This window comes from Callorhinchus milii, unplaced genomic scaffold, assembly GCF_018977255.1.
Source record: "Callorhinchus milii isolate IMCB2004 unplaced genomic scaffold, IMCB_Cmil_1.0 Scaffold2, whole genome shotgun sequence".
Taxonomy (NCBI): Eukaryota; Metazoa; Chordata; class Chondrichthyes; order Chimaeriformes; family Callorhinchidae; genus Callorhinchus; species Callorhinchus milii.
This window is the reverse complement of record NW_024704743.1, coordinates 34,115,205-34,132,442: the sequence shown is the minus strand read 5'-3', so window position 1 is coordinate 34,132,442 and position 17,238 is coordinate 34,115,205. Positions and strand designations below refer to the sequence as shown.

Genomic DNA, 17,238 nt, shown 5'->3' with positions numbered 1-17,238 from the left:
GGTATAATTTGGTTTGGATACTTTTAAGCATTGTGATGGGTTTCCGCATGCGTCAGACACCCATCTGACCCCCCCAGAATTATGCGCTATGTGTAAACCGTGTGTTCACAAATGGAAATAACAGGTACCCCAGATTAGGTAATGAACGTACAATGAAAATGAGTAATTACATAATTAACAGTCAAGATTCATTGGTTATTAATTATGGAATTTGTGACACAGGCTTTACACCTGGCGTGAAATATGCATGTATTTGTGGACAATAGACCCCAATGTCTGACATTGTTTCTAGCTTCTATGTCTTTCCCAAAAGATTACAAACTAATTAATACACAGGTCAATCTGCTTTATTGCCCTGTTTGGGCAGCTGAGCTATGCAACCAGCTGCCCCCCTCTGTAACTGGAAATACAGCCACTTTTAAAGCTAAGCATAAGGTAAGAAGAGAAGAGAGTTTGTCCTGATGCCCTGGCTAGCATTCCCCCCAAATAAAAATGTGTCACTCACTCCAAGGCTGTTTGTGAGACATTGGAGTGCACAAAATTTGGCAGTAGGGTTAGCCCACAAAATACAAACAGTCACACCACTCTACAGTGTATCCCATAATAACATGATAAGGCGTTACATCAAATACACAAATAACTATTGTTATATATGTGCAAATTAATGTTGTCAACCCTGTGAGTTTCTCCCAAAGTAATCTAGAGCACACTCGTGACAATACTGTCTTTTCTTTTATAGTAATGTGTTAGTTTGAGTTTTTATGTGTGAATCACATATTGTAAGTCCAAGACCCGCCTGTTATTTTTAGTAAGAGTTTGGGGCAAGTTGAGTTTCTGGAAGAGCTAAATTCAACCACAGCTTGGATAGGGCTTTTAAAATACTCATAAGAGTTTATCTGTAGCCTGGGCATGTTCTTGTAACTATAGCTCTTACCCACAAGCCATAGCAGAGATTCAGCTGCATTTTATAACTATTGCTGTTCCCAGTGAAAGATCCCAGTTTAGTTAGAGAAACAAAGTTCTAAATTCCAAAGGCCTGTTACAATTAATGATTTATTTATTGATTGTACCACCACCAGTTATAACCGTTTGAAAAGTAGTATTTTGTTTTGTTTTATTCCCCTTGGTTTGTAGTGATACTGTGAGTGCAATGAAATAATTAACATGTGTTGCACGTTAGTGAGAACTTGAGTTGGAAAATAGGAAGTATTCTCTGCCTTTCATGTTGATCAGAATTAAGCTCAGAAATTTGATCATCTTTGTAAGCAGTAATACACAATGTGATAGTATGCACACCCATTTAGCCTACTTGATTTCCAGGTTGAAATGGCAAACACTGTTGGAATTTAAGGTGCTAGTATGAAAAGGCATCAGCCTCGTCCTGGGTTTCAGGCTGGTTGCAACCAGTTGTGAAGAGTTGTACAGCATCCTGCCTGTTTTCCCATCCTCCCTTTTCCTCCGCAGCCAATATTTAAATCAGCCAGGTTTTCATGAACGAGACGAGGAAGATCTCAGTGATACCAATGAATGAAAAGGCGTACTGTGAGTCTGCTGAAGTGCAGCTTGCTTTCACTATTATTGAGGATTGCTCTGTGGTACTCTATTCGCACTACACCTGCCTGGCAGGTTAGTATTGAGGAATGAGTGGAGAAATGAATCTGCACTGATTGTATTTCTAAAGCCCTGGATTAAAGAAACCCATTTCAGAGCAGGGAGTAAGCATAAATGGGGCTCCACGTACATAGCTTTGTTAGTACAACTTGTCAGTTTTCAGCAATTTGTAAATTTACCATTGCTTGAGTTGGCAAATACCTCTTGTTTGCTAAGTGTGAAAGTTTTGAAACTCTCTTTTCATTTCAGATTCCAGAGCAGCTGTGCGTGTGTAAAAAAATAAATTCTGGCTAGAGGAAATGATGCCTCATGCAGTTCTTGGATCATTTTGGGTCGAGCTGCCAGAAAACAAATGTGACATCCAATTTCTCAAACTAGAATCCAAGCATAACAGACACTAAGTGAGTCTATAAAAATGAAATCAAACCAGGAGCGCAGCAACGAATGCTTACCACCCAAAAAGCGAGAGTTTCCTGTCAGCTGTCTGCCGTTGGAGGAGAAGGTGGTGGCAGCAGCTCCTGTGAGTGACAGCAGTCGCAGTGAAAACCTAGCATGGCTCGCCAACGTAGCTAGCAGCCAAAGCAGTGTCGGCGTGAGGTACGGACATGTCAAAACAGGAGGAGAAATGGCGATGGAGACTTGCTTACCACAAGGAGTAGCACTCTATAAACCACTAGCGTCACCCGTGGACTATTCGTCAACTGGCAACACTCGAGCGGCTCCTGGGGTAACGCACCTTCGTGCTGTCTATTCATCCTCTGCACTATCTCAGCCAGGAACCTCCGTGTCTCCAGTACAGTATGCCCAGCTGCAGCCCGCTGCTTTCCAGTTCGTTGGGTCATCTTACGGTGGACCATATCCGGGACCTGCTGCCTTCATCCCTTCCCCTTTGATTTCCCCAACGACCTCCTCCTCTTCTGCCACTCCGTCTCAGTATTCCCACCTGGAACCCTACTCTACCATCCTCACCAACACGGGCGGCCCATCCCAGCATAAGGTTGAGCAGCATATGATCAGGCCGTCTGGAATGATCACGAGATCTTCTCCTCCTTCGTTGCAAAGCCAGTACATGCAGATTCCAAGCTCCTCTCCGAACGTGACCCGATGTCTCTCCCCTCCAGCAGTCCCTCTACCCCTGCACTCTCACTCTACACTGATTCCGCACAGCCTCACAGTCAGTGCCCCGTCGCAGGTAGTCCTTCAGTATGCCAATCCCGGGTACCACGTTACATCGAGGGAGTCTGCCAGGAAGGCTGAAGACACCAGGCACGTTGTCTCAAGAAGGGAAGTATTGAATGGCGAAATAGAAAAAAGCAGGAGGTATGCCATCTCCCCCAACACAGAAATGAACATGGAAAAGGCAGGAAGCAAGCCCATGGCTCGGCACTATGAAATCAGGCATGGAGCCCATGTGGTTGTCCACCCAAGTACTGCTGATTATAATGCACACGAAACTTTAGGTCGCAGGACCTCAGTAATGATTATACCGAACAGTCATACGCCTACTACAGATCTGGAGGTCCAACAGGCCATAGACAGGGAAAGCTCTCCTTTGGCAGTGTACGATAAGACTAACTTAAATCACGGCAAGGCAGCTTTTCCCCCACATACTGTCATTCAGACCACACATAACCCCACACAACATCTCCCAGTAGGACTACCTTCCAGTGCCGTGTATCCCGCTCCACAACAGCCTCTCATCGGCTACATCAGCAGCCAGCAACAAGCACTTAGTTACCACGGGAACATGCAACAGCACCTCATGATCCCAGGCACCCTCATTCCTGTGTGTGGCTCGGCGGCCGATGGATCAGGAGTAACATCTACGATTGTGACCACGTCTCCTCAGTTTGCTGCAGTGCCTCACCCATTCGTCAGCACGGCCACCCCCAAGAGCGAGAACTATAACCCCGAATCACTTGTCCCTCAGCCGGCCTACCACACCACCATTGTGCAGGCCCAGGTGCACCTGCCCCCGGTGCAGTCAGTCAGCTCCCCTGTGACCACATCCAACCAACTGCCCCCCTACTTCATGAAAGGCTCGATCATCCAGCTCGCTAACGGAGAGCTCAAGCGAGTCGAAGACTTAAAGACCGAGGACTTCATACAGAGCGCTGAGATCAGCAGCGACCTGAAGATTGACTCGAGCACCGTGGAGCGAGTCGAGGCTGGCCACAACAGCGGCTTTGCTGTTCTGCAGTTTGCGGTCGGAGAGCACAGGACACAGGTATGAAGGCACACCGCGTAGACCGATCGGACGGTTGGGTATTCTGAAGCTCTTTGCGTCGTGAAAGTAGTTCACCCTGAGGGCAGCACTAAAGTGCCATCTGAAGTGAACTTCCAGCTAAAGGAAAAACCATAACAATCCGCATAAGATTACTTTTCCTATCTTTTCATATCCCTTTCCGTCCTCCTTTAAAATTGGTTGGTGCATCAGCTGGTTTTAGTAGGAGCACTACAGTTGACGTGATGCTTGAACTGATAACCTTCTGCCCCAAACCAGGGGGTTGATACCAACTGAAGCCAGGCTGACACCTATTAACAAAATAGTAATATGAACTTTATTTGGTAAATTACTCTTCAGTTTGAAACTTCCACAGATTCATAAATCTTGGGAGTGTTTTTTGGGTGTAGAGTAGAGCCCAGGACTATGCTTTGTGGCATTAAAAGTGCAGGCTTTTAAAAGGTTTGGGGTATCATTGAATCACAGTAGACTGGCCACTGGGATATTATGGTTTCTCCACAGCCTATATCATTCTACGCTGAAGCTTACAAATTCGAAACCTGGTAATTCTTTCTGACACAATTTAGGTTCATTGTTTGACTCCCAACCCTCAAGAACCCTGAGCTCTTGGATTTCTTTATCAACTTCATTTTAACGTCATTCAAACTGCTCATATCCAAATGTATGTGCAACGCACCTCACTCAAAATCCAGCTGCATACACCTTCTTTGCGAAGTAACAAATTTGAAGATAACAAGTTGCTGTCTGTAGTATGGGTAATTCATGTACTTGTCTGGGATGAAGCTTACTGTTGGATTGTTGACAGAAAAATTGTGCATTGGGTTTCACTCTGAATTTTGGCTCATACAGGAGAAAATGTCTCTTTGTTTAAAAACAAAATTCTTTCCAATCACTGTGTAGGTTTTAATCCCTCCTCCACAGTTTATTCTGTAGTTAGGTTTAAGGGGATGTGTGAGGGTATCACAGATTGGTTAGCGCTGTAATTGCTTCTCCTTCACCTCAGTAAAGTCTCTCTTGTGATACCGCAGGTGAGATTAGGAACACTGGGGAAATAATGGTTATAAACCAGAGACCTGTGACTCTGTGTTGGTGTCCCATTGCCCTATGCCCCTGAAGTATCTATAAGCCCTTCTGCCTACTTTTAAATAGAACTTTAATATTTGATATTCATGGCCCTTTGAGGCAGAAACACACATTGCATCAGTTATGCCAGTGTCTTAAAATCCTCATTCTGGGAAAGGGCAGAATGTTTTGTCTCAGTGCTGGTCTCTGAATGTCATCTGATGGCAGCGGTGGTGCAGAGTGAATTATATCCATCCAAAAACAGCAACAAATTACATTTGTATAGCTCCTTTCACATCCTAACTGGAGGTTTAAGGTAAGCAGCTGCTCAGTCAAAAAATATATACATTTCCTGGAAATTGCTCAACAAATTCCTATAAAGTACTGTTTGTGTGAACCATCCCGACTGTTTGTGGGACACTGCTGTGCGCAATTAGCTGCCGTGTTTCGCCCACAAATATACAGTCAATTCACTTTACAGTATGTTCTGTGAAGCGCTTTGAGACATCTAGAAGACGTGAAAAGTGCTATATCAAATGCAAGGATTATTATTATTATCCCCTATCGTAATTTCTAGAGTGGCCCAAGTAAATCATACTGCAAGGCGATAGAGCTCAACCCAGCAGTAGAGTTATTGGTATTCTGTTAACCATGCCTCTCAAATTAAGATGCTGCTAACTTGTTTGCTCTCTGTTTCCGCTCTTGTACCCTTTTCCCTGATCCTATGTATACATTTTTAGAGTCCAATGCAGCAACAAGATTCCATTTATAGAGCGCCTTTCACGTCGGGAGGACGTCCCAAGGCGCTGACCATAGCCAGAAGTCAACATCTGTGCTGCCATTTCCATACAGAAGTCTCAGGATGTGTTTGTTTTCTTTCTGTATTTTCTTGCCGCTGTAGAAACCAAAGTTTTACTCTCTACTCCCTTTGCATCCCCACCCACATAAAAGTAATTTGAAATGACCCCGAATCTTGCACATTACCAACTGATTTCTTAAACGTAGATAATTGCTCCACGATCCCTGTGGGACAGTTTTCTTTCAAGAAAACAACAAGCAAAGCTCTTATCCTATTGTAGAAAGAGAAAACATTTTTGTTACATGTGTATTGTTCCAGTTAAAGGAGCACTCTGTAAATACCATCTTGGGGAAAGAATCTGTTTAGGTCTGCTCCTGCTGTACCAACTGTCATGGTTTTATTTTTCTCCATCCTGCCGTCCTTTTTGCCTCACCCTTTTGGTCACTTCCTTCAAAGTCCAGCTCAAGACCTTCCTCTTTGATTGTACCTTTGGTTGTCTTCCCACCCTCACCTCTCCTGAATCCAACCCCCCAGCTCGGGTGCAAACTCTCGACTTTCTGGTGCCTTGGGACGTCCTCCTGATGTGAAAGGCACTATATAAATGCAATTTGTTGTTCTTGTCTTTGCTCTTTTCCTTCCTATTGGGAATCAAGAATAAATCATGGACATGGTCATGGATTAGCAACTGGCTGAAGGGAAGGTAATTAACTTCCCAGATATCACCAGGTTAAGGGAGATGATGGCTGGAATCAGAGGAAGACAGCCAAGGTCTTGCAAAAAGAGTTTGATGAAATGTGCACTGGGGTTGATCACTGGCAAATCAACAACAAATTACACTTGTATAACACCCTTCACATCAGAAGAAGTTTCAGGGTGCTGGACAGTCAGAGGTTTTTGGACCTGAGCAGGAAGTTGGGGTCAGGAAGGGTGGGGAGGGGTGTGGGAGGGTGGCCGAAGGCACGGTCGAAGAAGAAGGTCTTTAGACGGGACTTGAAGGAGGCAAGAGAGGGGGTGAGGCGGAGGGATTTTGGGATAGAGTTGCAGAGTGGGGGCAGAGATGCTGAATGCCCAAGAAGCAAAAATACTAGGCACACTTACTCAAAGAATGGGATAAAATTTGTCAATGGGGCGAAGTTAGTTGGAAGAGAACGTGGGATACTTGTTGAATCATCACTCACCATGTTGAAACAATATGAGTCAGCAATAAACATGACAGCTGGGCTACGTCACTAAATCAGTTGAATTCAAATTCACAGAAATCATGCTGAAATTCTGTTAACAGCACCTGGGAATAGTGTAAATTCTGGTAACAGCACCTGGGAATACTGTGCACAGTGTTAATAGGAATGCACAGGCCATAGAACTGCTGTAAAGAGAGCATTGAAGGTGATCCCCAGTATTTGAGGAATGAGCATTAATGTACAACCTTTTAAAGGCACATCTCAGAAGTCTCCTTTTAGAAATATTCAGAACAAAAACCCTGAACAATATTTTTGATATGCCAAGGCAGCAGGACAAGAGGGCACAGGTTCAGGGTTGTGAAGGAAAAATTTAGGACAGACACCAGGAAGTTTTTCTCTACACAGAGGGTAGTCAACAGCTGGAATGTGTTACCAGGAAGAGTGGTTCAAGTGAGGACAGTGAACGCGTTTAAGAAATGGCTTGATTTGTAACTGGAAAACTGTCGAGTTAGTAGGAAGAATGATCATCTTCGCCGAAGGACCTTCTGAAAGTCTCTTATCTTCTCCCGATATCACATGATGTCCAATTATCTGGCCCACATATATATTCCCCCTTGTTGATCTGGCATATTTATTCCCCCTTGCTGAATTTTAATAATAATAATACTTTCACTTGGTATAGTGCCTTTCATGTCAGGAGGACATCAGAGAGGCATAAATGGCAGCAATTTAAACTTCCATCTCTTCCCCCATCCCCAAAAGGAAAAATATCTTGCAGAGTTGAATGGATAGTTTTTATTCAATCGTGATAGAGCCCATGCAATGATCTTTATACCCTCACATTCTTAAATGAAATGGATGATTTGAAGGGAGTGGAAAAATTCCTCCTTTGTTGAGATAAAACTGATCTTTCGATTGCTAACACCAGAGCATGTGGGATCCCTCCCTGTATGAAAACCTGCACCTATCAGCAGCTGTCTTTTGAAGTGTCTATCCTGGGAAATTGCTTTGAAGTCAGGGTGCTGAATTATTAGGGTGAGATTAATGATACGTTACTTACACACCGTCTATGCTGGTAGTTCATACAATCTGTTTCATTTCAAGTCGACTTCAAATAGCTGATCTTGACCAGTGGCTTTATTATTTTTCACTGTTGCAATCTGTGAACAATTCATGAAATGAGGCTTCTTGTTTAAAGAAAAAGGCCCCATTTGAAGTGCCTTGCACCCCCATATCAGATCGTCAGCGCAGCCACACTGAAAAGAGGTCAGAAGAAGTCTTAAGTTACTCTAAGCACAGTAATCCTGGAGACTTCACACAGTAACTCAAGCTGTGTTCAGCTTGTGATTTGACATTTGATTATCTGGATTGTGAATAGTTAAAAACCAGTAATTGATGGATCCTACTCTTTTTAATATCTTTCCATATAATAAGAGATGATATCGACCAGAATATATAATATTAACAATCATGGTTGTGAGGAGGAGGAAAAAGGGGTTAGGTAAGGAAAGTTGCATGTGCCAATCCCAGGTTTCCCTGGAGCAACAGCTTACACTTGCATGGCTCCTTGTATCGCCCTTTTACATAGGATGAATTTATTGAACCATTTCACAGACATAAAATAGAGCAGGGATTTAAAGATGTTGACCTGAAGAAATGTGTTTCTAACAGGCTTCATTTTAGAGGGAGGGAAATTTCAGGGATTGGAAGGACTCTACAAACACTGCTAACTAGAAATTATAGCGGGACTGAATTTCTCACCGATATAGACCCTAAGAACTATCCTGCTTTGAAAGCCTGGCTGGGGTTGGGATATTGCTGTGTGCAGAATCAAAGATGTGGACCCTCTCTTTTTCTTTTCTCTCAAAATTAGACCACTTATAGCTTCCCACATAAACCCATTTACAGTATATTCTGTGAAGCGCTTTGAGATGTCTCAATGATGTTATATCAATTGCCAGTATTATATTATTTAGCATAGGTTGCCAACAGTGAGGGGAATCATTCAACAATAACAGCAACTATATAGCACCCATCACGTGGACTTGTGCCTCGGAACACATTCACAGGTTCCTAGCTTTGAACCCAAGACCCACTTGCTCTAATTGCTGCAGAAAAAGTCAGTCGATCTCAAGTAACTGTTTTCTGCAAACTTTCCTGTATTGTCGAGAGCAATGTTTTTTCTAGTGCTTGAGATTTTCTGCATGATACCATAACATGCCATTCTGAAATGGAAGTGGAGGAGATGGCAATCTGTTCTCAGTACTGATGAACTTGGTACATTAGGCATTCAGAGTTTATGAGTTTTAATTCATATCAGGAAGGTACAGCACTTCAGAAAAAATGCGCAGCCACATGATGTGGAACATTAGCATGTGGAATGCATCAGGATCATCCCAGCAAGTTCAACTCAATGAAATGTGACATTTCTTTACCCAAAGGGAAGGGAAGTCTCAGAATTGTTTGACCTGAGTGGGTGTAATAAAGTGCCAGATGCTGTTCAGCTCAGATCAAAAGATGAAAGCATTTTGAAACTTCAAAGTGAGTCCAGCCTAGTCTATAAACTCATTGTCTTTTATGTTTCTCTCCCACATCAAAAGATCTGTGATGGGAGCCTATCCAAAAACCTACAACATCTTATAAATGTTGCTCGGGATACTCAAGTTTATGAGCATTTTCTGGTTGCATGTTATCCATTGATTTGCGGTGAAATTTAGTTAGTGAATCGATTTACTGACCAAGTTGTTGTAACTTTAGTTTGGTTTGTTTTTCTCGGTGCTCAAACTAATTTGCCTCTTAAAATGAAGGTGGGCTGAACGGGAGGCCGGAGCTCACTGACCTGGTGTTCAAACGAGTCCCTTGGACCTCTAGCTGGAAGGGCCGCTTTGTGGGTTGGTGTTGAAGGGAGACTAAGCGATACTAAGCGATTGGGAGTTTATTTGGGATTGGGAGAATGCTGGAATCAACAGGTTCCTACTCATGTTTCTTTTTCACTTTGTTTTTGGCTGTTTTTGGTACGTCCTCCTGACGTGAAAGGTGCTATAAAAATGTAATTTGTTGTCGTCTGCTTTTTCATCTTTCAGTTCATTAACCCTTGTTTCATTGTCAATTAACCCTTGCTTCAGTATCAATCAACTCCACCTCTTGGACTCTGATGAATGTGAACACAGTTGTTTCTTGAAGGAAACACGTGAAATGTCATTTTATCATAAGGTGGTTAAGTTGTCTCCCTCTGTAGGTTATTCACCACATTGCCTTCCTGGGGTAAAGATTTGTAACTAGTGCATCCTAGAATGTTGCAACAGAAGTTTTGGAAATCTACTTGGTTGCCAATCTCCACTTCTGTGATATCATGTCCTTTCCAGTGGGTCAGCCTCAACACATGCGAATTTCGAATCTTTTTGTTAACCTCACAAAGCATCTCTCTTCCCTACCTTGGTCAATATTATTAAAGTGGATGCATTGGACTGATCTACCACAACCAGCACCACTTCTGTTGCTTTACAGTACAGGAACATACATCTTTATTAATAATTCTGCAATTCCTACACCAATGTACAAGTTCATCACTGGAAGTGTTTATTTCTCAAACCAAGCCTGGTCCTTGCATTGCTACTCTGTGTAGTCAGGGCAGTTTTTGTACAAATGACTGACAGGAAATGTAAGCTGATCTTAGCTGCATCTTAATTACGAGTTAGTATTTGTGAGGATTGTGTACATAGAATTAAGTAAAACAGTGAAGAATTGGTTGACTAGTTTAGAAGTGGTGTAAGCAGTAATCAGGAATGCTGTGGAGAGAAATAGTGGAGATTTCAGATTGTGTGAGGAGTAATGATCTCTGCAGAACACTATTTCACAGGTCTGAAAGTCAGATTCTTTTTATCACTTTTTTAAACTTTGATACTAGTCACAGTGGCCTTTTGCTTTCCCAGTCATTCCTTGATTCCTCTGGATGTAATGGGAAGAAAGCTTTTCAGGTTTTACCAGGAACTGCGTACCCACAGATCAACACTTCAGCAGTGGTAATGAACTCCAGCCCTGCTCTTCTTCATCCTTTAGATTACACCACAGCTACCAAAGCAGCCCTGGTGCAGTGGCAGTACTGCAAACTTAAAGGGGAAAGGCTGCTGCCTTCAGAGGAGATGATGATTTTCAGGACTCCTACACAAACAGCTGGACTGCCAACAGCAAATATAAATGTCTCACTGCAGTGAGGGGGACGGACTCTCTACGCAAACCAGCAATGCTATTACTCCAGCAGAAAGGTCCCCAGGGAAGGGGGAGGGGAAACTTGCCATTCACAACATCGAGACGATCGAACACACATGAGTGTTACCCCTGACATGTTCATTCTTCCCCTATATTGGTAAAAGGGACAAATTCACAGTAGCTGGCGAATGGCAATTACTCCTGCCAAAAAGTGCTATACTTTGCTGTTTTAAAGAGTTCAGGCTCTTGTACGTATTGCATTACAGATAAAACTTTCACTTAGAACTTACTGTCTTTGGCTAAAGTACCGTAGTTTTAGCAGACATAGATTTGTTTCTAGCTACTTTTTAATCTCTTGCTCTCTTTTAGTTGTTTGAATGGCGAAATGACATCTGCTACAGTTTTCTATATACAATGGTTATAGAGGAACTGAGATAGAGCATATCCTGTAACTCCAGTGAGGAAGCCGGCACCAGCATAGTTTAAATGGTCTGAGTGGCTTCCTTCTGGTCTATAATGTCTGTAAATCTATGAATAATTTATGCAGTATTCACCCAAACCTAAAAATTAGATTGCAACATGCTCTTATTATAATATATTTGATTACTGTAATGGTAATCCAGGTACATTTAGGACGGATATTGAACAATATCATTTGAAGAAATGATCAGCATCCCACAAAACCAACGTACTCATTAACAAATTGAGAATGATAAAGCGGAGAAAAAAGTGCTTGTTTCACTCTTGAGTAAAGTCCAGTAACCATTGTTTTACGTTATCTGAATCTAACTAGATGTTTAAGATAGGTTTGTTGGTTTGGTGCACTGAAAATGCCAGCAGGCTTTTGCGCTTGTTAAACTCTGTGCCTTGTGTATAAACGTGTAGAAATTGACTGTCTTTGCTTTCATTTCCAGGTCAGTGTTGACGTTCTGGTGGAGCACCCTTTTTTTGTTTTCGGGAAAGGCTGGTCATCGTGTTGTCCTGAGAGAACCTCCCAGCTCTTTGGCTTACCATGTTCCAAACTTTCTGTTGGCGACGTTTGCATATCTCTTACACTGAAAAATCTGAAAAACGGCTCTATAAAGAAAGGCCAGCCTATTGACTCAACTGGTGTCTTGCTGAAGCACCCAAAGAATGATAGTCTGTCTGGCAGCAGGTCCAGGCACATGGAACGGGAGAATGGGATTGTTCAGGGAAGTGTCCCAGGTGTCTCAGAAAATGGTGAACTGAAGTTTTCTGAGGCCATTACAGTGCAGTCCGCAAGGTCTTGGCTCAACAAAAGTGAAGTCAGGAAGCCTTCAACAAGAAAGAGACGGTGGTCTGCTCCCGAAACACGAAAAATAGAGAAGTCCGATGAAGAGCAGCCTTTGAATCTTCCCAAGCCTTCCTTCATTCCTCAGGAGGTTAAAATTTGCATTGAAGGACGGTCCAACATTGGCAAGTGAAGGCACTTTGGGGGAGTGGCTGTAGTTGAATTTTTTTTAACCTATAATACTGTACTGTAGACTTAAGGCTAGAAACCCCCCCAGTATTTACATGTTATCTGCTTGTTATTTTAGGTTTTTGTTAATAACATGTTGTAATAATTTCAAATGGTGTTTAAGGAGGAGAGTGGTAAATATGTTCTATCCACATAGCTTTGACTGTTCACTGTTTATTGAATGCCCTTATGAAAATTCTCACCTGGATTGTTTGTATCATGATTGGAATCCATTATTGTCTTTAACTCTGGTACTGGCTTTTTAAACATTTTTTTAATTCAGTTCATAATTAGTGAAAACTGGTGCCACTTTGTTTCCCCCCCCCCTCCCCCGTGCTTACTTAAACGTTGTGCAACGCAGCAATGAAGTGGCAGGAAGTCTAAGCACTTGCGATTCGGTAATATTTATTTACTGAATATCTTGGTCTGAATGCTCAACATTGTACCAAAATATCGAGTTTAGAAAAGATATCTGTTAAAACACTGTTATCAACATAGAACTAGATATGCCGAATTTTAAAGAAAAAGGAAAACTGATGAATGAAGTGGTTCGGAGGGCGTTGAGCCTAGAACCAATTGTAGATTCAAGTTGTCTGGAAGAATGAGTCAGTCGTGTGATTCTTGTGTGAGTGATAGACATTAAAGTAACAGTAGTCCGTTAAAAGACTGCTTCATTGGAAAGCACTTTTTTTAAATGTAATGATTCAACAAAAGAGAAAAAAAAAGACCCAGGAGAGTTGATGCGAAAGCTGGACGAGAAATTGTAGGTTATCCGGTGTTTACCTGTTGTACTTTAAAGCATTTGGCAATTTGCACACCTTAAGAGTTAACAATCATACAGTGAATCTGTCTATGTGTTTTTTCTACCTTTCTTTTTAAGAGGAGATGTAGTGATTGTCTGGCCTGCCTTAGCATTGGGACCTTTCCACAGTGTTGTTTCTCGGGATATCAAGTTGAGTGGTTATTTCAAAGTCTGTCATATCTATGAAATTAATCTCTTAGGAAGGCTGGAAGGACGAATGTTTTCAGTAACTTGCCATTTTAAAAGTATCAAGGTTCTGAAAAGTGAAGTTTTTTAAAAAAAAATTAAAAAATGGATTCAGTCAGCATAATAAAATGTTTTCTCACCTTAATTATATTTTACCCATAAATGTCACAGTATACCAATATATCTTCTGATTTAAACAAAAATAATTGTACAGGGTTTTACTTATTTAGGTCTTACTTTTCAGTCATCTTCAAGTAGAGGTTGAGTTAGATTCTTTTTGTTGGACTACACACACAGTGCTTTCTGAAGCACATAATATAAAACATTCAACATGGCATTCATCAGAAATGCAGTATTTAAAATGAACAAAATTTCCTTATTATAGGTTTTCAAACAAAAACTGAAAGCAGTCTGTGGAAGTAACCGAGGATGATAACTTTGATTTGTGCAAGTGACTTGAAGATTAGCTGGCAAGGGAAGCTCATTTCTTTGCTTGTAGCAGGCACTTGCAACTTTTAATATTGTATCCAAAGCTGATTCAAAATCTTAAACAAAAAAGTGGGGGAAGTGGTTTGAATATTGCTGAAGTTGGTTCTAATTAAATTTCTCAGCAATGCACCAAACTAGCTGGACAGTTTATTTTCACTATATTGCACATTCACACTGCTTGGTTAGTGCTGGGTTCCCAGTGACAAAAACAAGTTTCCTGCTCAGTAAAATACATCAGCCCTTCCATTAACTTTGCTCAGGGCATTGACTTTCTTTTTCTAATGTTAGATGGTAAGAGGTTACTGAAGTGGAGGAGCAGTGGAGTTCAGAGATACAGCGTACGGGAGTTTAGCTTAAAACAATCAGTACCACTATACATTAAATAGGTGATAGTACTTAGGGTTTTTTCCAGCATGGAAGCAGGGACTCGTTTAACTGACTGGATCTACTGAAGAAACACTACAGGAAATAGTCAGGAGCAATATGAATGATTCAGTTAGTTGTTTAATGTATTGATTTATAAATAAGAATTCCAGTTGGTAGATTAATGTCAGGTCACATTATTGTATCCAAACACCTATTCCCCCTAAATTTGCTTATATTAGTATGTGCAATACCTTTTTATGTGCCAAGATGTATCAGATAGCGCAGAGTTCACTTTTTAAGCTTTTTTTAAAAAAAACGATTTAGTTTCTTTTCAGTGTTCATTGTACTGCTACCGTTTGTTTTAAACTAGTCCCTGGTATCCATTGATGAATAAAGAGCTGGTTCAGAATGCAAAGAAAGCGTTTCCGTTTTAACCAGATCAGCCACGTGCCTCTGTACAAAAGTCTGATTTGCAATAGTTAAACTGACAAATAGGCCTATTTTTTAAAAGTTTGTAGTGGGCAATTACATTAAAAAAAATCACAAAGGTAGTCAGGGTAACCCATCTATGTGTAGACTGTGCGGAATATTAATGACTTTCTGGTAGCTGTAGAGATTGCATCTACAACAACCCTTTTTAATTTGTCTGGGCCACACGAGTGGAGAGACCTGCAGTACCCTTTCACTCCTTACTCAGGGATGGGCTGGTGTGCACCGAGTACACCAATTAGAATCAGAAGCAGCACTTTTCACTAATTTTTTTTAAAAAACAGACCTCGCCTCAAAATGTGTTAACTTTACTGATCGGATCTTTTCTTGTAGCATCTGGTTGGAACCTTGTCCAGATTTCCGAGGTTTAACAATCCACGCGCTCCTAGTGATTAGCACAGGTCCCATGTGAACCTATTGCACACGGAGATTTGAATGTTGGTGGAAGTTAACAGTGTTTGTTTTTGAAAGGCTGGGATACTTTTTAGAAACTAGCTTTGACTTTCATATCCTTGTTTGTAATATATTTGAAGAGAGGGAAAACATGGAAAGAGAAGTTGAAGGTTCAAATTTAGTTGTACATTTTAATGTGTAGTGTCCAGAAGATGATCTGTACGGGCGGTGGACGAGGATGAAGTACTGTACAAAGAGGCTTTTTTTAAAAACGTGCAGCCAGTTTGTGAATAATTCCCAGATTATGAACTGCTGCGGCTGAGTTTATGTTATGGTTGTTAGTACCTATTGAAAGTTTTAAGTCTTCCATCGAGAATCAATTAGAGGAGGCATTTAAGTCTTTTTTGTTTTCTTCATGGACTGACTAAGTTGTGGTCACATAATGGCAATGGCCAGTAGATACAGGAAAATGGGGAGGGAATAATGTTTTGCACCTTACTGATGACGGGAGAGTTTTTTTCAGTGCATAAATACGTAGCTGAGAGCTTTTATTGTGAAAGGGGGGACGTTTTCCGTACACGTGTGTATTCTCTGTAATTCCAGTGTACAATATTGTACTTGCACTAGCTTTTTTTAAAAACAATTATACAAATTGAAGAATTCATATTCTATTTTCTAACCGTGGTGTGTCTATTTGTAGGATACACTCGGGTCTGTTTATTGAATTTTATGGTCCCTTTCTTTGATGGTGCTTGCAGGTTTTCTAGTTAGAAGTTATTTCATTATTATGATAATATTTGATCCAGACTTTGAACAAATTTTGTTTTAAAAGAAATTGTCTGTATACCAGTACAAGTTTATTGTTTCAGTATACTCGTACTAATAAAATAACAGTGCCAACCGCAACTGTTTCCTCTAGTTGCTTGTTTCTCGTGGTGGTTCTTTTCTCGCACCTTTATATTTGCAACTGTATATTCACCCACAAAATATACAGTCAATTCACTACACATATTCTGTGAAGCGCTTTGAGATGTCTCAACGACATAAGGCGCTATATTAAATGCAAGGATTATTATTATAACCTTTTGTTCCGCTTTTATTCCAGTGATTTGCCCCCATTGTAGAGCACCTTGCAAATCGACTTAGCTTCTCACCGGCCTTGCATTTCTCGCACTGAAATTTCTAGTGATGCAGAAGTGTAACCAAAAATAGAAAAACGTTACATTTTTTAAAAAAAAGTTTAAGCTTCTAATTTTAGTATGAAAACTGGCCACTTTCTGTACCTATGAATATTACCTGATGCCAGTGTACCTATTATCTAAATCAGGTGATAGCCTGGTTCAGTTGGTAGCACTCTCACCTGAGCCAGAAGGTTGAGTTCAAGACCCACTTTGGGAATTTGAGCTAATAGTGAAGACCGGCACTCTTTATGCAGTGCTGGGAGAGAAGAGCATTGTTGGAGGTGCCATCCTGTGGATGAGACTTTGAATTGAGGTCCTGCTGCCTGTTCAGGTTCACTTTAAAGATCCCATTGCACTATTTGAAAAGATAAGGGAGATTCACCTGGTATCCTGGCCAACAAATTCCCCAGATACAAATTGGTCATTCCTTTCTGTTTGTGGGACATTGATGCGCACAAATTGGCTGCTGCATTCACCTACAAATAGACAATCACTGTCCTTCAAAATTTGTGAAACGCTTTGAGACATCTGAAGAACATGATAAGGCGCTATATTGAACGCAAGGATTAGTATTATTATAATTCCAGTGCATATCTCTTATCTGATTCCAGCAGACATCTGTTATCCATTTCCAGTGTGCACCTGTTCTTTAATGCCAATTTGCACATATTACACCTGTTTTGCCCACGAAATATACAGTCAATTCACTTTAGTGTATTCTGTGAGTTGGTGGTAGTTCTTCACA

At 41.2% G+C, this 17,238-nt stretch overlaps 1 protein-coding gene across 1 annotated transcript; it reads left to right on the top strand.

Annotated features, from left to right (window-relative positions):
• Positions 1–1,865: 1,865 nt before the first annotated feature.
• On the top strand, positions 1,866–16,230 carry atxn1a (ataxin 1a). The gene is made up of 2 exons (XM_007902615.2): positions 1,866–3,838; positions 12,022–16,230. Exons 1-2 carry the CDS (start codon positions 2,027–2,029, stop codon positions 12,550–12,552), a joined length of 2,343 nt encoding a protein of 780 aa, XP_007900806.1. The 5' UTR covers positions 1,866–2,026; the 3' UTR covers positions 12,553–16,230.
• The last annotated feature ends 1,008 nt before the right edge of the window (positions 16,231–17,238 follow it).

What these genes read in the sequence shown, in the direction of transcription:
- atxn1a (XM_007902615.2), top strand. Translation starts at nt 2,027, where the DNA reads ATGAAATCAAACCAGGAGCGCAGCAACGAATGCTTACCACCCAAAAAG. An exon ending in TCGGAGAGCACAGGACACAG is followed by an intron (nt 3,839 to 12,021) that starts GTATGAAGGCAC and finishes TTTCATTTCCAG; the next exon opens with GTCAGTGTTGACGTTCTGGT.